General features: G+C 37.5%; 2 protein-coding genes across 2 annotated transcripts; both read left to right on the top strand.

The window, feature by feature from the left end:
• The first annotated feature begins 10343 nt into the window (after positions 1-10343).
• Positions 10344-11294, top strand: LOC127221720 (olfactory receptor 4F15-like). The gene has a single exon (XM_051183732.1). The coding sequence runs from the start codon at positions 10356-10358 to the stop codon at positions 11292-11294; it is 939 nt and encodes a 312-aa protein (XP_051039689.1). The 5' UTR covers positions 10344-10355.
• Positions 11295-17673: 6379 nt separating this feature from the next.
• On the top strand, positions 17674-18707 carry LOC127221705 (olfactory receptor 4F6). Its single transcript, XM_051183723.1, has 2 exons — positions 17674-17692; positions 17746-18707. Exons 1-2 carry the CDS (start codon positions 17674-17676, stop codon positions 18705-18707), a joined length of 981 nt encoding a protein of 326 aa, XP_051039680.1.
• The last annotated feature ends 3721 nt before the right edge of the window (positions 18708-22428 follow it).

The raw sequence follows: 22428 nt of genomic DNA, 5'->3' as shown, positions 1-22428 counted from the left end.
TAGGTATTTGGATTAACATAAATATATTTGGATTTCATGTTGATGAAACACATGAGCTTTCTTCCCAAAAGCCTGGTTTTTGTGACAGCACTGAGGAGATTCAAAAATTAGTGTTTGGGGAATAGAATCTATGAAAACACAGCCCATAATATATTTATATTACCAAATGTGATTCTGGAAGACAAACAGAGAAAGCAAGTGTCAATATTCATGGTGGGATGCTGCACCACCATGAGGACGGGGGAGATGGTACATCCTAGATACATGAGGTTGTGGAAAACAGAACTTGTGGGAACCTTTTCTTTGTGGTGAGATGACATACATATCATTTGTCCCCATACTGATGGCGAAGATCCAGTTAATAATATTACCTAAAAATTCATAGTTTTACTTCTTTAAATTGTCTGCAAGCTATAACCAGCTTTTCTTTTTTTCTTTTTGTTTTTCTTCCCTTTTTTTTTTTTTTTTTTTTTTTTTTTGCTTTGTTTATTTTTTTTGAGAAAGGGTTTCTTTGTGTACACTCCTTGCTGTCCTGAAACTCACTTTGTAGACCAGGCTCCCCTCGAACTCACTGATATCTGCCTGCCTCTGCTTCCCTTCCCAAGTGCTGGGATTAAAGGCATGCACCACCACTACCCAGAATAAACCAGCTTTTTAATTTAAAAAAAAGATGCAGAATTTTTAATCTTTTTACTGCAACTCTCAAAAAGAAGTATCTTTTACTGTATACACAGCGAGGAGATGACGGTGCATTATTTTTAATCCAGCACTCAAGAGACAAAGGCACAAAGATCTCTGAGTTTGAGACCAGACTGATCCACAAAGTGATTTCCAGGACAACCAGGGCTATACAGAGAAAACCTGTCTTAAAACAAAAACAAATAAAACAAAACCCTCTACGCCTACACCAATGTCTAAACAATATTTAGATGTATGCTAATAAATATAGTGGATCCCAGATTATTTGTAAGAACTGTGTTATAAAAGCATGAATTATAGAACTTTACCCTCTGGAAGAATTTTCATTTTTAGAACAATTTTCTATGTATACTAAATATAAGAAAATGTGAAGGAAATTCTGACCATTTTTTAATAATATGTTTACCAAGATGAGTGGCAAAGTCATGTGTCTCTCTAGACTAAGAGTGGAATGAAATTAGAAAGAACCTCACCTATACCTACAGCTAGTAGCTGTATAAGATTCTGAGAAAAAACAAATTCATGACTTATGATTCAGTAAGCAGTGTTGTTGACAGTTACAATAAGTAAGTGATAATAAAGTTCTGGTTTCTAGTAGATTTATGATATTTCATGTGATGAACTGTAATATGTTAGTTATTTCAACGCTTTGTAATTCTTTTGTTATTTCAATGCTTTTCAAAATTCATATAATCCAGAAAGCAGTGATTATATGACATTTTGTGATGTTTTAAAATAAAATGAAGTGTATAAGAGTTATACTGTAAATCCATGATGTTAAATGTTCATAGCTTGTTTCAAATTTATTGTCTAAGAAATATGAGCAAGAGTTTTATAAAACAGCTGCCATATCAGAGTCACTAAATAGCAATCCCAAATAACTTGAGAATTATTTAAAAATGGAAAGATAGTGAGAGAATAGTGCTTAAAAATCAGTCCAATAAGCACATCATTACCAGAAAGCATTTTGAGAAAGAAAAATGAAAAACATAAAAATTTGCATTTATTTCTAAAAATGAATTTTTCAGTAAAAAAAAATTTGAAATTTTTTCTTTCTTTTCATTTCTTTATTGATTCATTTTCTATACAAGAAAATTAGTTTAATTTCTATTTACATGTAATTTTATATTTTGAAAGTTCTTTGAAAGGGGATCAATTTTTAATTACTATATTGTTTGGCAATTACATACATACATATAATGCATTATAGTCACACTCATCTTCCACCAACTTTTCTCTTCCTCCCATTCTCATCCCCATTTCTTCCGATACATTCCATTTTTGCAAGGCCATGAGTGTGAAGCTATCCACTGAAGCATAAGTTAACTCAGCAGTGGCTACATGCCTTAGACAATGGCTTCCTCTCCTCCAGCAGCCTTCCAATTCTATTAACTGCCCTGGGAGACCAACCAACCAACCCATCCCATCTGTGACTGAAATTTACTGGCTCAGTCTTGTGCAGGCCTATGCAAGCAAACACAGCCACTGTGAGTTCCTGAGTGCCTCTGCCATGTCCTGTCCATAAGACACCATTTTCTAGCCCTCTACCCAATTGATCACACTTACATTATTTCTGTCTCCTCTAATAGTCTGAATCTTGTAAGGGGATCATATAGGTATTTCACTGAATACTTGAGCAAACAAAACTAACTTCTCACCACCTAGAAAAGCCATGAATCTGTATTTGCTACAAAGAGCAAAGAGAACTGTCATTTGTTACAAAAAAAAAAAAAAAAAAAAAAAAAAAAAAAAGGCTTCATTAATCAAAGCTGAAAACAGCTGTGATCTATGGGTATCAACAAATACTTAGGAGATAGCTTGATGATGTATCTAATTAGCAAGTCAAAAATGATAGGTTCACCCCCTCCTATGCCTTTCCAAGCCATGGATCATCAGCCAAGAATTCCCTCCTCCTGAGAAAGCTTCAGATCCAACCAGAAGTCAGTGAGGTTCCTTCCTAAAAGTGATGACACTTTGTGTCAGTAAGCACAAACTTGCCTAGCAAGTTGGTATTCGAGTATGCAAAGTATAAAGTTGAGGGAGACTATTACATAGCAATTTCTAGTAGTATTAAGGCTATCCAGAAGGGATGAAGCTCCCAGCTCAGTTCCAACATGATGGCATCTTCAGCAATGAGGTCTTACTCTCCAATTTAGATGGGCAGTCAATGACAGTGGTTGTTTTCTGTATAGTTTTGTAGGCCTCTAGGAATTTCTTCTCTAACATCTTAAGGATGTGCCCTACAGCTATCACAGGGGTTTTCATTTAATAACTCATGACTTCTGGGATGGACATTTACCAACTCACAGTATCTGTGTTCAAAACCTTTTGTTAATTACATTTTATAATTAACTTATAAAGTAGTATCACAGGGCCCCAAACCTTAACAGCCCTGAGACCTTAGCACAGCTGACTCCATGACAGAAATATCATTCAGTCTGTAAAACTCAGCACATAAACAGCACTACCTGAAAGAACTAAAACAAAGACCTGATCCACAAACATCCACAAAGTTCCAGGAAAGTCTCAAAATGTATTAACCTTGCTTTTTAGCTTCTGTAGATCCACTTCTGGCTAACTGTTCTTGTTAACTGAAGTATATCACCCCAGAGCATGTTTTTTTGTTTGTTTGTTTGTTTTTTGTTTTTTGTTGTTGTTGTTGTTGTTTGATTTTTGGGGTTTTTTGTTTGTTTGTTTGGTTTTTTTGTTTTGTTTTGTTTTTTGTATTTAAAAGCTCACCCTGAGAAAGGCCCAGTGCTCCACTGGCATGCTGAATACCCAGTGTAGTCATAGGAATAAAGACTTTCTATTGACTTAAACCCATATCTGATCAGTCTTCTCTGATGAATACCCCACAACAGTACTGGGTTTCCATGTGGCTTCTTCAAACATGCTTAGACTTGTTTAACTCTTCACCTGCACCCATTTTTCCATTTGCCCTCTCTTGCTGTTTAATTAAACCTTGTCATCCCTGATAGGAGATGTCATTCTGTAAATATGTTTCTCTTATTGGTTAATAAATGAAGTCCTATTGGCAAATAGAAAAGCAAGATAGGTGGGACTAGGAGAGATGAAGGATTCTAAGAGACATAGTGGAGTCACCCAACGTGATCTCGGGAAGAGAGGACTTGAGTCCTGCATTCTCGGTAAGATAAGACCATGTAGAAATGCATGTATTAGTGATTGTGGGTTAATATTTAAGACAGAATTAGCCAATAAGAAATGCTAGTAACTGGCCAACAGCTTTATAGCTAATAGAGTCTCTGTGTGTTACTTTGGGACTGACTCGACTCTGGGACCAGGCTGGCTGGATAGTGCTGGTAACACACCCCAGTTTTCCTTCCTCTATTTTCTTTTTTTTTTTAATGGTAATATTTTTATTTAAATTTAAAACAAGCTTGTTTTACAAGTCAGTCCCAGTTCCCCCACCCTCCCCTGCCTCCCCCCAACTCACCATCCCATCCCCTTTCTGCTCCTCAGGGAGAGTGAGACCTTTTATAGGGGATCATCAAAGTCTGTCATATTATTTGGAACAGGGCCTAGGTCCTCCCCCATCCTCTATTTTCATAGCACATATATTTTATCTTAAGGCTTGTGGTCCACACACACCACCATAGACTTTTGTCACTCCCGGGTCTTCTTAGACATTCTAACTTTAAAAAAGAAAAATTCCAGATGTACAAAGCTACATGTGCATAAAAGTGAAAACACACACCGCTTGGCATCTGGGCATAGGTTGTTCAGATCTATATAGCTTTCCTAATTCCATCCATTTATATGCAAATTTCATTTTTCTTTACTACTGAATAAAATTCCTCTATGTATATGTATCACATTTACCTTATTTGTTCTTCGTTAATGACATCTGGGGCTGATTCCATCTCCCCTCCTTGTGTAAAGAGCAGCAGAAAACATGAATGTAGAACAAGTTTCTCTTTAGGGTAATATATAGTCCTTCAGGTGATGATTAGGAGTGTTATAAAAGACTCTAATTTTTTTTATTTTACATCCAGACCACAGTTTCTCCTCACTCCTCTCCTCATATTCCTTCCCCTCCCTTACCTCCCTCTCCTTATCTGCTCCTCCAATATTTCTGCTCAAAAAGAGTATTAGCAAAACATGGGATATCAAGTTGTAGTAGACTAAGCACTTCCCCTTGAATTAAGGCTGGGCAAGGCAATCCAGTATGAATAATAGGCTCCGAAGAGCCAACAAGTGTTAAGGATAGTCCCTGCTCCCATTGTTAGGAGTCCCACAAGTAGATCAAGCAATACAACTGTCATATATGTAGAGGACCCAGGTCAGTCCCATGCAGGTTCCATTCAGGCCTCCTGGTTGTTGGTTTAAACTCTGTACGTTCCTAAGACCCCAGGTTATTTGTTACAATGTTTTGTTTTTTGTGATTTCCTTGACCATTTCTGGTTCCCCCAATCAGAAGCATCTATTTATATGTTAGTTCTATTTCTGGCTTTTGAGAAGTGGCCAGACTAATTTTCAAAGTGGCTGTAGTTCTGTACACTTCCACCAGCAATACATAATCTCCCTCCACAATCCACTCCAGAAATTGTTACCATTTGTATTCCTAATAATGGCAATTCTGACTAGGTTTAAGTGGAGTCTTAGGTATTTTGGATCTTCATTTTCTTGAAGTTCCTAAAGGTGCAATTGTAGGTACATTTATCTTGGTGGTAGTCGGCTTCTATCTAATTGGGCTTAAGGCCCACACTACAGGATGGAAACAGTGCCTGGTACTGTAAACCTAGCCAAATCTAGTGAGATCGTGGATCTTAGAAGAGAACCTACTACTTCCATTTTCATATTTACATTCTTCATACTAACTCTTATATACACAAATAAGTATAACTACCACCACTCATCAAAAACTCTTCAATAGCAGTCTAGAGATCACCAGTTCCTAGACCACCCAGGGTTTGAAAGAAATCCACACCTGTGTACTAAGACTTTTCCGTGTGAGGGTTTGGGGGGGAAAAGACACTCAAGCACTTTCCTGTTAGTTTCCTTTCTTTATTCTTTCATGTTTTTGTTCCTCTCATGATGCTCCATCATCCTTTGTTCTCTACAGCTACACATACCTAATAAAACCTTTCAAACAATACAGAAGTTACATTTGAAGGTAACAATTCATTTCTTAGGTAAATAATAAAAAGCAGAGTCATCTCAATAACTCACATGAAATAAATCTAAATACCTTGTCACAGAAAGGAAGGAACATTTTTTTTGGTCAATCAGCTCCCTAATTTGTGGGTTGTAACTTGCAGCTGCAAAGAAAGAATCTGCCATTTAGTAATCTATCTAGAGAGATGGTCTTGTAAAGGATTTTAAAGTAGTTATAAACTAAACTACTGAGGAGTCTAAGAAAATTGTGTACTATAACCTATACTTCTGAATGTATAAATATTTTGAACTAACATTCTGTGATCAGCAATTGTCAAAGCCAGGTTTTCTCGGACTTGGAGAGTGCCCTATTTTGATAGAGAAAGATTCATCATATATTCTTTGGTTCAGACCCAAGATTACTGCAAATCTTTTAGAATCAGCTCAATTGACACTCTCCAAAGCATAGTGACACTAAAAAGCCTCTTCAACCTTAACATGTATTTATAACTCTTTCTAGGGGTTATGAAGTCATGTCTTTTTTTTTTTTTTTTTTTTTTTTGGTAGCCCTGACCAACAAGAGCTTCTCTTCCCATGGTATTTCAAAAAAAAAAAAACAGCTGTAATTAATAATTGTCCCAGGTTATCAGTCAAACCAAGCAAATAAAATCTATGCAGCAATTAGGTTGCATTGCACTTTTAACCCCGGATCAACAAATCAGATACCTGGCTATATGTCCTTGTGAATAAGATTGATTTTTCTGGGAATAGTTTAACTTAAAAGCATTAGCAATGTGTCTGCTCTAATCTAAAGCTACTTTGAAGTTTTATATGAGCTGATACACATGGCTGTCCAGGCAACTGGAGAAAATTCAACTGTTTTCCTAATCAACCTGAGCTGTAGTCTAAAACAGCTCCTCGGGGGATGTGTAGCATTTCTTTATGTTCATTATTATTCATCAGAACTCTATATAAGCTGACATTATAAATATCAATTAGACAATACAGCTTAAGGAGGAGTCACCTTCTAGACAACCCATAGACAAAAATTCCCAGTAGGTCAGGATGTGTTCATGAGATAAATATACTATGATACATGTAGTGGGGGGGGGCTCCTAATAACCACTAGGGGAAATTTGCAACAGCACCTGTGAAATTATACATAGAAGCAAATGATAGTCAAGAATCTGTGGCCTCATGGCCTTGCCTAAAGAAGTTACCCATCAGAAAATTTTTCTTCTGATGGATTGACACCTTGAATATTGATTTCCATCTACTTCTCTTATGACATGGCTCTCAGAACTCTTCTCTAAGGAACAGATGGAGGTCATCACAGAAAACGACCACTAGCCAAAATACAAAGAAGAACTGATGGTGAGGAACCCAGCCCCAGTTAATATATCTGCAACACAACTTCAGGGAACAATATGAAAGAAAAGCAGAACTGTTGTAAGTGCCAGGGGACCAGGAAATCTGGTGTATTATTATATCACCTAGAAATAACAGGTAAGCTTAACAGATGATACCTCAATAATATTGCTGCCAAAACAAGACCTGAACAAATACAACACTGATAAACATGCTAACATGGAAAAGAAAATTCCATAATCCCTTAGACAAAAATCGACAGGCAATTAAGGAATACTGAGAGGGTAGAAATAGCCTTTCCAGGAATGAGCCCTAATTGATAAGCCCTGAAATCCTATGCACACAAGTAACCCTAAACCAATGAAGCAGGCAATATTTATATATGTGTGTAACTATAACAAAGAAAAAGACGTAAAGAGTTATATCAAGATGGGGACAACAGGGGAAGAACTGAAGGGTGGAAAGGAAAGAAAGCATTGATGTAAATATATTTTAACTTGTGCGTAAGTTTCATACATAAATGTATATAAAATATATGGCCACATGTTGGCCCATGGATACTGAAAAATAGGGTACTTTTGATTTAAGTGTTTAGTCAAGTTTATCTTATTATGCAGATACTTTAGGTCTTTTACATCCATACATCTTTCTGTCTCCCATACACTCCTTTGTGAGTTATTTAAAAATTCCTCCATTGATTTGCCAGGATTCCACATAGCAATTCCCTTGCACAAATGAGTTCATATTGGTGATCCCAAGTCTCTGTAGTATCATTTGGTCAGTATTCCTCTGGGTGCCAATTATGTGTGTCTCCCACAATAACAGCACTCATGTAGATGTTTATACATGAAATAATTCTTCAGCAAATCCTACCAGTGTGCACCACCACAACCAACTATATGAAATAATTCTAACCATGAGAAAAGTTATACTATGCTTAAGACTTGGGAAATAAACCTTTAAAAGCACTAGTGACAAATATAGAAATAGCCAATTGGAACAAAATACCTGCACTTTTCTAATGATAGATTGTAGTCTGTAGAAATCAATTAAAAATTACCTTGCACTAGAGAAAAATGCCTAAAGTTAATGAGCAAAAAAAAAAAGTAAACTAAGGAAAAGAAGAAAGACACAATGTTAGAAATTTAAATTACTTTTTAACTCTAAGTTTAAGATCCAAAATTGAGGAGCTAGAAGTATAGGAGGCAGCCCCACAAGTGTGGATGAAAACTGACTTTCTGCATCCGTTCTTTCAAACGCTCAAGGGCTTCATGTAGAAAGAGGTAAAGATGGCCTGGATATTAAATGAATTGCTCTCCTTCTCCATGATTATTTTAAGAGTCATGCAAATTATAGATGCATTTGAAGAAAGCTAAGAAATCTAGATGCTTATGAATGCAGCCTGCCTTTTCTCGTTTAGATCTGCCATGCACACTGAGTCACTATAAGGCAGCCAGACAGCCACAAAGGTGCAGCACACAACTGAATAGTCATGAGAAAAAGGCCGAGTCTCCTGTATATATTGGAGAAGAAACTGACCAGATTGTCAGGATTCCTACAACTGACTGTTCTGAAATGTTACTTCTACTCTCATGTTCTTAATTCCTCCATGAAGGGACAATGACATCAGCACTCATCAACCATGGACAGCTGCAGAGATTTTTTGGCTGTTTCAGGAAATCTTTGAGCTCAGATGTGAATTGTGTATTGAAAAAGAACAAGAACTATCTCTGAATGTGCAGCATGGGTTCTGATTTCCTTCAGACCACAGCCCCCATCAGCCTGGCTCACAGGTACCATTTCTACTTCAAAAGGGTTATATGAGCACATTCCTTGCTTGGAAATCTTACAAGGTACATTTTTACTTTTATTTACATTGTGTGTGCGAACACAAAAGACTAAAGGCTACTTAATGTGTTACCACTTCAATAAATTCTGTGCACATTGGGTGTCATGGACATTTAGTAAGTGTTTGTTCATTGATCACAAATGGCTTTAAATGACACAGTGAATTTATAATGGCATTCTAACTGCACAACAAAAAGAATGATAAGTAGATTGATCTGGAAAATGGTCTTCCCTAGAATCTGAATTATAAATTACTACAAACAAGGGATAAGAGTGGGTATAGCAGCATCCCAAAGGGGAGAGGATACTATCATTGCGAAGAGTTTTTACGTAGCAAACTAGTATTATATTATAAAATAACCAAAATGTTAGACTTGGAATGATTATTTACCATCTACACTCAGCTCCTTTAGTTTTAAAGACTATAAAATGGGAATCAGGCAGTGAGTGAAGTGTGGAATGATGGAAGGAAAATCTTTCTTGAGTCCTCAGAGACATGGGACTAGGACTTGATTGTGTTTTTCTCACTCAAAATATAGTGTTCTTTCTACCAAGCAGTGAAGTGTGAAAAGACAAAACAGTGTGGAAATGATCTTCAAGGATCAACCATGTAGAAATTTTTAATAAACTTTAATATAAAGTTGAATTTTATGTATTTTATTCACATAACCTATGCTTTTTTTCTGCATTCTAACTACCTTTTCTGACCTTGTCCTTACTCTGATGCATCTACAACCTAGCCTGTAACCCTTTGTACTCCCTAGGCTGTTATCAAAGTGGAGTGCTGTTATATGGAAAAAGTGAATATGGTTTGATATAAGATGAACTATGAGACAGCATTAATGGGAATAATAGTACTGTACCACTTTGCTAATTGGAGCAATCAAAGAGGTAAGAAAAATGAAACTGAATGGAAAGTTCTTGGTATTTGGGAGACACCATGGACAGGAGCAAGAAAATGAGAGATAAAAATCAGGGGTTTCTTCTCATTTATTTTATTCCATGCATATTATTTTCAGTGAGTCTTTAGGCTTTTCATAGCCTTTCTTCAGGCTGGTCATTTTTTTTCTTTTTTAATACTTACCCCTAAATGTTCCCCAAACTTTGTTTGGATAATGTTAGGAAATAAAGGACATTAGATGTGGTGGTTCATGGCATGGAGTGACTGCCAATTTTCTGAAGTTATGCTGGGTGTATTAACTCTATGCAGCAATGTGTTTTGTTTACAGTTTGAAACTGATGTATTTACTAACTCCACACAAAACTTTTTTTCTCTTCTCTGCCTTTTTCAGGTTTTGTTGGATACAGTTCTGGTCTCCACTGCAATGGATGGAAATAATCACTCTGTCGTGTCTGAATTTGTGTTCCTGGGACTCTCTAATACGTGGGGAATCCAATTACTTCTCTTCCTCTTTTCTTCTGTGTTCTATACAGCAAGTCTGATGGGGAACCTCCTCATTGTGTTCTCTGTGACTGCTGACTCCAACCTGCACTCCCCAATGTACTTCTTGCTGGCCAATCTCTCATTTCTTGACCTGGGAGTTTGTTCTATTGCAGCACCCAAGATGATTTATGATCTTTTTAGAAAACGTAAATCCATCTCATTTGGGGGTTGTATAACTCAGATCTTCTTTATTCATGCTATTGGAGGTACAGAAATGGTGTTGCTCATAGCAATGGCCTTTGATAGATATGTAGCCATATGTAAGCCTCTGCACTACCTGACTATCATGAGACCAGTAATGTGCATTTTAATTTTGTCAGTAGCCTGGATCCTTGGACTTATCCACTCAGTGGCCCAGCTTGCTTTTGTTGTAGACTTGCCCTTCTGTGGACCTAATATATTGGACAGTTTTTACTGTGATCTCCCTCAGCTCATTAAGCTTGCCTGTACAGAGACCAATAAGTTGGAGTTCATGGTCACAGCCAACAGTGGACTCATTTCTGTGGGCTCCTTCTTCATACTGATCATTTCTTATATCTTCATTTTGGTAACTGTTAGAAAGCGCTCTTCAGGTAGCATATCCAAGGCCCTCTCTACTTTGTCAGCTCATGTGACTGTGGTGGTATTATTCTTTGGACCATTAATCTTCTTCTACACCTGGCCCTTCCCGTCATCACACTTAGACAAATTTCTTGCTATTTTTGATGCAGTCCTCACTCCTTTTCTGAATCCAGTCATCTACACCTTCAGGAACAAAGAGATGAAAACAGCAATGAGGAAACTCTGCTACCAGCTTATGAATTACAGAAAGGTATCCTAAATACAAAAAAAAAAAAAAAAGTAAAAATGCAACTTTACATTCTATGATGATGAGGAAAATAAAGTCAGTGATATTTCAGCTCTCTATTAGTTTGTGTACCAGACTACATTCAGGAATTTACAAAGTTATTGTCTCTAGTACCTTATCAACATGTATGAGGGGAGTTATAATTGGAATTCTATGATTCAAACCCTGTACTGTATGCTCCCTAGAGAGTATTTAATAGTCATGATTCTGTACAGTATTTTACCTTGATGATCTTTCAAAATAAATTAAAGAAAGTTTTCCATTTGTTCCTTTTATAATTACTGTGTAAAATACCTCAAAACAAAGTTCATTTTCCCCACAACCTACCAGTTATACTGTTCTTAAACCTCCAGGAGGGACCTAACAGAGAATTTACTGTTGAAGATGAGTATCACTCCTTTTTGTTGTTATATTTCCCTGTTTTAATAAGTGTCCAATAAACATTTTGGTGATGGTGGTAAAAATGATACAATATGGGAGGCAATGGTTGTAGTTGCAGCTGAACTAAAACAATAAATAGGCTCTCAAAATTCTGTAAGGATGCTGATGGAGTGAAAGTTATGACAGTTTCAAACAGGCTAGTAAATGAGACAGTAAGGACAAGAAGGTTTACTGCTGCCTGGGGTGAGGGTGGGCAGCCTCCAGAGCACAGGCTCAAAGGGAAGCCACAAAGTCAGGGCATACTAGTCTTTTTTATGTGTGAGGGTTAAGAGAAAGAAACATACATTCTCTTGATGTTTCCTTCTTTATTGTTCTGTATTCTTCATTCTATGTTTTTTAGTGTATTTTTTAGTCTCTATCCAGAAATGTCCCTTCTATCTGCCCTTATGTTTTCCTTCTCCTTCAAACTCTTTTGATGCCCTCCTTCTAATTCTCTCATTCTTGATGTTTTCCTTAAAGTCTATCTTTGTTCTTGAACTTTCCCTTCTAAATCTCTCATTCTTGATACTTCCTTCTAACTCATTTTAATTCTTTCTAACTCTCTATTCTTTCCCTTATAGCTTACATGCCCCAGCAAAATCTTTCAGGCAATACAAAAATTACAATGTGGTTATCATTCTGTTTTTCAAGTGAATGAATACAAGTAAAAAAACATGTTTTCCATATCCCTTACATGACTAAATGTGTTATTACTACAGGTAAAAAAACAAATTATTCCAAGAACTCATACGTACTCATGCCCAAGGAAATTGTTATAAATCAACTGTGTAGGCAAACAACTATACTCAGTCTGTGTTTTGCACAGGCTGTGTTTTGCAGTTACAAAGAAAGGGACAATTACTTATCCCAAAAAGTAATTTTATATGGAACCTCAGAAGAATTACAAACCTAAACTTTAATATATGAAAATTAATCCGTTAGCTCTACTTTAAACCTTTATGGTACATACCTACTCATCAATAGATAGATTATATATATGTATATATATATATATTTGTTTTTACCTCAGCTGTGTGTCCTTGTGAACTTTAGATTGTTTTCTGGAGTTTTTAATCTCAAATCTATCATCAAAACATCTGGTCTAACCTGAAGTTCTTTTAAGGCTTTGTTTCAGCTAGTGACACACACTGAAACCTGCAGCTGCAGATAGCTGGGCTATTGGGACTCTGTTGTTTTACTGAATTGTTAATCTAAGCCACAGTCTATATGACTCCTCAATAAAAACCCATGTGTTCCAGCTGTGTGACACTTCCTTTTTTATATTTTTATCATAAAAACTCTATTTAAACTAACTTTATCATTATTAATTAGACAGTACAGCTTAAGAAGAAAACATTTTCACAGTAATCCACAGATAAAAATGCCCACTAAATGGAATGTTTCCATGAGATAAACACACAATATTACAGGCACTAGGGAATCTCCCACACCTACACACACCATGTGTGTAGCAACAACACACATGAAAAGGCACAGCAAAAGCAAAAGACATTCCAAGGTCTGTGGTCTCTGGATCTTGCCTAGCTGAGAGTAACCCATCAGGGAGTAGCCTCCTGGTGGGATGACACCTTGAACTTCAGTTGCCACCTGCTGCTCCTCTGACATGGCCACCGGTAAAGACTGATGATAATTAGACATAAATTTTGTTTAAAATTATTAAACATTCAATTTTATAACCACCCCACTTGGTACTCATATTTCCCAATTCATCCTCCAGAGTCTAGCTTTGTGAGTACCCCTAAACTACCCATAACATCTTTTCCATAACCCAGGTCCCACAGTGAGTGACCCTACCTACTCTGGCCACCCAAGCCTGCACGACAGCCAACTCTGGGCATCACCCTGACTCTCCCTACCTGCAACCACCCATAGGTCACTCCTGCACCACCTCCAACAATTATTACACATATACAACATTCCAAGTTTTGACATGCATTGATTCTACAAAAACAAGGCAGGTAATATTTTCATTCTTGTTTCATAGATTAGGAAAATAAAGCACAAAAAGACTTACTAATGAAACCAATGACACCACCTTGCAAGACCTAGGCCATAAAGCCAAGCAACCCTGTTCTGAATCAAAATACTCTACTGCCTTCAGGAAAGTGATTCCCTTCACCTGTGCTTACAAATTCTAAACACATTTTTATATCTTCATATAGCAGTATAAAAGAGTAAAAAAACAACAACTCAACAAAATATGCTATTTGAGGTTTACATTCTATCATTATATCATTAAGTGTTCATTTGTTTACTATTCAAAGGAGATAAGATCGGGCAGTAAATTTTATAGTAAAATAATTCTATGGTCTGCCTTCTTTCTCTTCAATGACCCATTACCAGAGATTACCTTTGGCTCAGGCCAAACTTCTGTGGTCCTTGCAAACAATTCCCTTGACCAAAGGTTCTCAGAATGGCAATGCCAGAATCCTATGACAACACTAAAGTGACTTTCCCATGTTGCTAATTAGCTGCCTTTCCCTCTGTGGGGGTATTACACTTGACTTTTTATGCCAAGTTAGAGCTCGACAGCATTGAGTTATCCAACTTGTGATCATCACAACACTGATCCAGGTAGGTTAGACGAATAGATGATGCCTTTTCATTATTTTCTCTAGCTAGCACATAAAATGCTGAATTTCATATTGACATGTATGTGTGTGTATGTATGTATGTATGTATGTATGTATGTATGTATGTGCATGGGTTGTACTTTGCTCACTTTCATCTACATTTCCAGTCTTTCCTTATACCTCTGTCTATCTCACTGATAGAAACTATCTTTGAGGAAAAATCAGAATTGCAAGTAGAAACACATAGAGTAGAGGAAAAATCCAATCAACCAGAAGAAATAAATTCAGTATGGTTGTGCAACATATTACCCATCAATTGAAGTGTACTAGTCAGAAGAATAAGCAAATTCCAGTGGCATTTTCATGAAAATCTTACATATGCAATCTACAAAAGGAATAAAATAAGAGTTAAAGTCTAGCCAGCTAGAGGAAATAAAAAATTTGGACAACAGTAAAGAAACTAGGGCCCATATATATGAGTTAAAGGGCTAATTTTAACTGTAAAATTAATATTTAAAAGTATATGATAAGCTGTTTTAAAAAAATGCTCAAATTGTATCATCAAATTGGGACGATTAGCAAACAATTGATTAGCAAACAATTGATTTATTTTTCCTACATAGTGAAACTCTCAAAATCTCTTCTTACACCTTCATCCAAGAGATGTGCTATGATTCATGGAACCAGAGACAGGACAAAAACTGTAGGATAATCACATTAAAATAAAAGGATGAAATCAAATAATAAATGAATCTGGGACTGTTGAGGCCAAGAGTCAAAAATGTTTACTCCAGATTTGCCAACAATTTGTTCTATGTCTTCAGCAAAGTCCTCGCCCTTCCTGAACATTTTTTCCCATAATTTAGAATTTTAAAAAAATCACAGATACTTAGCAAAGTCTCACTGAGTGATAGCATCCTTCCAGTCTGCCCTGGCAGCACTGAGGACTCCTGCAGGAACATGCAGTGCTAAAGCCTCTCCACACAACATCTACAACACTGAACAATGTCTTGAGCTACCTCTGTCCATCTCAGCAAGGAGAAACAGTGGAGAAGCTTGTGATGATCATATTGATCTCTTATGAGGACATTCTCAGTACTATCCAAAAACTAATTTAATTCAACTTCGCTAATAATTGAGGGGGGCAGAGTTTACCAAGTAAAGCATAGCCAGTCTTTTCCTGAGCAGCTTCAAATGTTGATTTATGATTTTAACAAAAAGTCTAGCATTATCAGCATACTCCATCAGGGCTAATTTCACAAGATTTAAAGTTCATTTCCTGTTTACATTGGCCCAGGAAAGGATAAGCTGCCCTGAGCACAGGAGGGAATACCCTACTCCATAGAGCTCTCTGAGGCTTTCTGTTATACTTTACACTTAGCAGTGGAAGTGTGAGCAGAGACTTTACTCTCTGATGAACACAAATCTGAGATTGAGGACACTGGAGAGACAGTGGGACTGAGGTCAATATCCACATTAATAAACTATATTCAGTTAACTAGATGGCTTTAATCTGTTTCCACTGAAGAATCAGATTTGAATTATTTTCATGCCTTTTTTAATAAAAATAGATTCTCCTCTCAATACATCCTGACCAGTTTCCCCTCCCACCTTTCCTCCCAGCTACCTCCACCTCTCCTCTTCCCCAGATCCACACCCTATCAGTTTTCCTTCAGAAGAGATTAGGTCACCAAGAGACAACAAACAAACACAACAAAACAAGATACAAAAAGTCAAGGTGAAAGTCCTCATATGAAGGATGACAAGGCAACCCAATAAGAGAAGGCAAAAAGAGTCAGAGATAAATCCACTCCCACTTTTAGGAGTTTCACAGAAGCACCATAACATATACATAAAGGACCTGGTGCAGACCCCATGATTTCCACTTCAATCTCTGTGAGCCTATATGCACTCTGATTAGTTGATTCAGTGTGTCATGGTCTCCTGTTGTCCTCTATCCCCTCTGACTCCTACAATCTTTCCTCTGATCTTCCACAGGGTTCCTCAAGTGCAGAGGGGAAGGACCCGATAGAGAACTTCAATGTAGACTCTCTACATAATGTCTGGCTCTCGGTCTATACACCAGCTTCCATCTTCTGCCAGAGGAAGCCTCTCTGAAGATAACTGTATAAGGCACTAATCTGCAAGTCTAGAAGAATAGTATTAGGAATCATTTCATTGATTTTGTTTTGCCAGACATTTTTGGTTCTACCCTAGGTCTCTGGGCTATTCAGTCTCCAGTTCCTAGACATCCCAAGCAGTAAAGTCATGGGGTCTACTCTCATTGTGTGTGCATCAGACATTGGTTGGTTACTCCCACAAATTCTGTGCCACAATTGCCCCAGCACATCTTACAAACAGGACATATTTTAGATTCTTAGAGGTAGAAGTGCTGACCCAAAGCAAACATCTATGTAAAACTCAGAACGCATTTCATCCTGAACCACTTGATTTTTCTCCCATCAGGTATGAGAATGCTTGCTTCTCCGCCAGTTCCCCAAACCTTGAATTTTGTCAAATATTTAAACTCCTATTTAGTTAATTAAAGCAGGCTATTATACTGATATTTTGACAAGCATTTAATTTGTGGATGAACTTAACAATCTCTACCTAAAGGAGACAGATCCTCACCACATCCTCTGACATATTTACTCTCACTTCATAACACATTGCTCTTATTCTGGTTGCCATTTTTTTCCTCCACTGAGAATCAAACAGAATATGGTCTACAATATCCATGGCTTCTTAATTTCTCCAAATCACAAGTCCTCTGCCATTTTTGGTCACCTTGATCATCTCAATATAGAGATAAAAGAAAGTCCTTCTCTGGTCCTAAAATATGTATATAGGCATTTTAATTGGATCATACGTGATACACACACACACAGACATATATGCATTAACAAATTGTGAAAAGAACAGTCACTTAAGAATTTTACAGTTAATATCCAAAAAGCCAGTTAGCTCAAAATCATCTGAAAGATATACCTACAACATTGTATTTTTTATTTATAACAAATAAGGTTATACAAGTAAATGAAATCATTAAATTTTTGGTATGCATTGAACACTGAGATATATAAGAGGACACTAATTGCTTTTGGGAAGCTGCAGGAAGCAATATATATATATATATATATATATATATATATATATATATATATATATTTTCCTCCCTCCAATCCTTTCCTTGTATGCTCCCCTTGCTTTGTTTCAAAATCATGACCTCTGTTTCTTTCACTGCTACGCGCGCACACACACACACACACACACACACACACACACACACATATCTCCAAAGGTTTGTTAGTCTTTCATGTGACTTTGTCAATTGAATGATGCTTATTCTAATTCAGAGTTTCCCACTGCTCTCCTATTTCAGGTAGCATGACGGTTGTCACAGCCAACAGAGGCAATGGATGAAGTAAACTGCTCTGTGGTATCTGAGTTTGTCTTCCTGGGACTCTCCAACTCATGGACAATCCAACTACTTCTCTTCCTCTTTTCCTGTATGTTCTACATGGCAAGTCTGTTAGGAAATTTTCTCATTGTGCTAACTGTGACTTCAGACCCCCATTTACAGTCCCCTATGTACTTCCTGTTGGCCAATCTTTCTATCATTGACTTGATATGTTCATCATCAACAGCACCAAAGATGATTTACGACCTTCTCAGAAGGCACAAAACCATCTCTTTTGGGGGCTGCATCACGCAGATCTTTTTTATCCATGCAGTTGGAGGCACTGAGATGCTACTGCTCATAGCCATGGCTTTTGACCAATATGTTGCCATATGCAGACCTTTGCACTACTTGACTATCATGAGTCCACAAAAGTGCATTTTGTTTTTAGTTGTTTCTTGGATTATTGGCTTCATCCACTCAGTGTCTCAGCTGATTTTTGTAGTAGACTTACCATTCTGTGGCCCTAATGAATTAGACAGCTTTTTCTGTGATCTTCCTCGGTTTATTAAACTGGCTTGTATGGACACCAATGCATTGGAATTTATGGTTACTGCCAATAGTGGGTTCATTTCTGTGGCTTCCTTTTTAATTCTGATCATCTCTTACATGTTTATCTTGGTGACTGTGCAAAAGAAATCTTTTGGTAGTTTATCTAAAGCTCTCTCCACTCTGTCAGCTCATGTCATGGTGGTCGTTTTATTCTTTGGACCCTTAATCTTCTTCTACATGTGGCCATTTCCAACATCACATCTGGATAAATTTCTTGCCATCTTCGATGTAATTATTACACCTTTTCTAAATCCAGTGATCTATACACTTAGGAATAAAGAGATGAAGGAGGCAATAAAAAGACTATGCACTCGGGTTGTGAATTATACTAAGCTTCTTAAATATACTGAAGATACATGAACATGCAAGTAAAATTTCAGATGGATGTGTGCTATATAAAGTATGTTGTATTTAACCAGAATGCTGCTGTGTACTAAGATGTGATATACCCTTGATTGTTTTCTGCCTGAATTGAATCTGGATATTATTAACTGTTTACAGAACAGACTTGAAGACAAGAGAGTTTGCCAGGCTTAGCTCATCAATAATCTTACCTCACAACATTGACCAATACAATAATGGCAATTGTTAAAGAGCCCATTTCTAAAGATGGCATTTTAAGTTGACTACTTTAAACACAAAGATTAACCTTTACTTCCTTTGATTGGGCATACTTTCCTGATGATTTTTCTGTGCCTTCAGCATCTTGTTTATCGACCATTTGTGTGATAATCTGCTTTTTTACAATCCAGTAAGGAGACAGAAACTACATCAGCTTTGTTGAAAAAGAAAACTCTGATATGAATAATTGTTGTCTAAGTATAAACTCTGTGCTAAATAATTTAATGAAAGTTGTTTTAAAATAGAATCCTACATTCAACCCAGAGGCACAGGCCAAACCAGGTAGAGCACCTGTGCTAAAGGAGCCTTTGGGGATCAAGTTTTAAATGTCTGTTTTCATGCAACAAAATCCAGGAAATCGAAGGAAAAAGCAGAGTAAATGTAAGGAGGATGCATCCTCTTCCCAAATTCGTTCTGTCACATGTATGTAGAGGACCTAGGTTAGGTCCTCTACATACCTTAGCTGTTGGTCCAGAATCTGTGAGTTCCTATGAGCCCAGGTTAGTTGTTTCCATGGTTTCCCTTGTGATGATCTTGACACCCCTAGTTTGTACAATCCTTCTTCCCTCTCTTCAGCATGATTCCCCTAGCTCAGCAAGATGCTTGACTGTGGCTCTCTGCATCTAATTCTATTAGTCACTGGATGAAGGCTCTCTGATAACCATTAGGGTAATTACCAATCTGATTAAGGAGAGGGCCAGTTCATGTCACCTACCCACTATTGCTAGGAGGCTTAGCTGGGGTCATCCTTGTAAATTTTTAGGAGCTTCCCTTGTCCCAAGTTTCTTCCTGAACTCCAAGACTTTGAATTTTAAGGAGACTGAATTTTTAAGTGTATTTTTAAGGACTGTGCAACTTTTAAAATTTGTAATGTTTACATTGTGATGTTGATGTTAATGTGTGATCTTATGGAAAAATAAAAAAGGGGGGTTAGGGCTTAGCAATGTTGTGTTTGTGTGTCAGGCTGACCAGGGGTCAAATGTGCTGGCCAGTATTATATCAACTTGAACAAGTATTAGTTATTTAAAAGGAGAGAACATCAATGAAAAAAATGCCTCCTTTAGGATCTAGCTATAGGCATTCTTATAATTAGTGACTGATGAAGGAGGGCCCAGCACATTGTAGGTGGTACCATTCTTGGGCTGGTGGTCCTGGGTTATATAAGAAAGCAAGCTAGTCTATATCTTGACCCACAACTCTGACAGAAAAACCCTGATCTACCAGGGGCCACTCCAGCACGCAGAATCCCAGATAAGACCCTGACTGCAGATCTCCAATAGTCCTCAAAGATGGCTCAGATTTCCCCATCCGTCCTCCTATTTTCATAATATTCTGGTCCACAATTCCAGCACAAGCCCCCGGCTCTATGAGAGGACATGCTAGTACCCAAAACCCCAGAAGCCATGCCAATTCGCAGAACCTCAAAGGCAACACCAACACCCAAATTGACATAGGTTAGGCAGGCCTCCATAACCCCAGCAAAGGCATACTGGACAAGAGGACTCAACAGTCACGAGACACAGGCAACTCAGATAAGAAGACTAGAGAAGAACAGAAAGCAAGCAGGAAACACCCATCCAACAAAGATAAACTAAGAAATTGACACCTAAACCTTATTACACAAAACCAGATGCCTAGAGACCAATATAAGAGCATAATCAACAACAGACATAGCAATATGACACCACTAGAACCCAGCTACTCTACTACATTGATTCCTGAATATCCAACACAGCTGAAGCACAAAAAAAAAAAAGAAAAGAAAACCACTTTAAAACCAACTTTATGAAGATAATACAGGTCCGTAAAGAGGAAATGAATAAATCTCTTAAAGAAATTCAGAAACATACAAACAAACAATGGGAGGAAATTAATAAATCACTTAAAGAAACCCAAGGAAAAAACAAAGAAACAGGTAGAGAGAATGAATAAAACTGCTCAAAATGGAACTGAGGTAATCCTAGAGGTGGAAAATCTAGGTAAGTGAGCAGTAACTATAGACACAAACTTCACCAATAGAAAACAAGAGATGAAAGTGAAATCTCAGGCACACAAGATACAATAGAAGAAAATCATACATTGGTCAATGAAAACATTAAATCTAAAAACTTCCTGACACAAAACATCCAGAAAATCTGGAACTCTATGAAAAGACCAAACAGAAGAAAAATAAGAATAAGAGGAGATATTTAAGAATTGGGTACAGAACTGAGGAGAGAATTCTCATTAGAGGAAATCAAAAAGGCTGAAAGATGCTCAAGAAAGTGTTCAACATCCTTAGCCATCAGGGAAATGCAAATCAAAACAACTCTGAGATACCATCTTACTCCTGCCAGAATGGCTAAAATTAGAAACACCAATGATGACTCATGCTGGAGAGGATGTGGAGAAAGGGGAACACTCTTCCACTGCTGGTGGGAGTGCAAATTTGTACAGCCATTTTGAAGATAAATATGGCAGTTCCTCAGGAAAATGGGAATCAGTCTACCATAGGACCCGGCAATCCCACTCTTAGGCATATACCCAAATGGTCCACATCCATGCAACAAAGATATCTGTTCAACTATGTTCATAGCAGCATTATTTGTAATAGCAAGAACCTGGAAGCAACCTAGATGCTCCTCAACTGAAAATTGGATAAAGAAGATATGGCACATTTACACAATGGAATACTAATATGTGTGGGGGAAAACAAAAACAATGGAATCTTGAAATTCGCAGACAAATGGATGGAACTTGAAGAAATCATCCTGAATGAGTTAAGCCAATCACAAAAAGAGGAACATGGTATGTACTTGCTCATATATGGATTTTAGACCTAGAGCAAAGGATTACCAGCCTATAATTCACATCGCTATAGACACTAGGATACAAGGAGGAATCTAATAGATTCATACAAGGTCCCTCACAGAAGAGGAAAGGAACAAGATCTCCTGAGCATTTTGGGAGTGCGGGGGGGGGGGGCAGGGAGTGGAGAGGGAACTAGGAGAAAGAGAAGGGGAGGAGAGGAAAGCACGTGGGACTAGGAAGATTGAGTTAGAGGAGGAATAAATGAGAGAAGAGGTAGAGAGAGAGAGAGAGAGAGAGCATAAAAGAGGGAGCCATTATAGGTTTGAACAGCAAACTAAACCTAGAAAAATGTTCAGAGACCTACAAGACTGACCCCAACTAACAATTTGAGCAATATTGTAAAGGCTACCATTAATGCCCTTCCCTGATGATGAGATCGACAACTAACTTATCCACCATCATGGATCCCTCATCTAGTACTTGATGGAAACAGAAGCAAACACCCACAACTAAACACTGAGCTGAACTGAAATCCAGATGGAGAGAGGGAGGACAAGACCAGGCTACAGAAACACATAGAGACAGCTGACCTGAACAAGGAGGAGCTAATGGGCCCCCAGACTGATAGCTGGGAATCCAGCATGGGACTGACTCAGACATCCTGAACATG

Source organism: Phodopus roborovskii, unplaced genomic scaffold (assembly GCF_943737965.1).
Source record: "Phodopus roborovskii unplaced genomic scaffold, PHOROB, whole genome shotgun sequence".
Taxonomy (NCBI): Eukaryota; Metazoa; Chordata; class Mammalia; order Rodentia; family Cricetidae; genus Phodopus; species Phodopus roborovskii.
The sequence above is the reverse complement of the archived record's forward strand: the minus strand, read 5'-3'. Positions and strand labels throughout refer to the sequence as shown.

What these genes read in the sequence shown, in the direction of transcription:
- LOC127221720 (XM_051183732.1), top strand. Translation starts at nt 10,356, where the DNA reads ATGGATGGAAATAATCACTCTGTCGTGTCTGAATTTGTGTTCCTGGGA.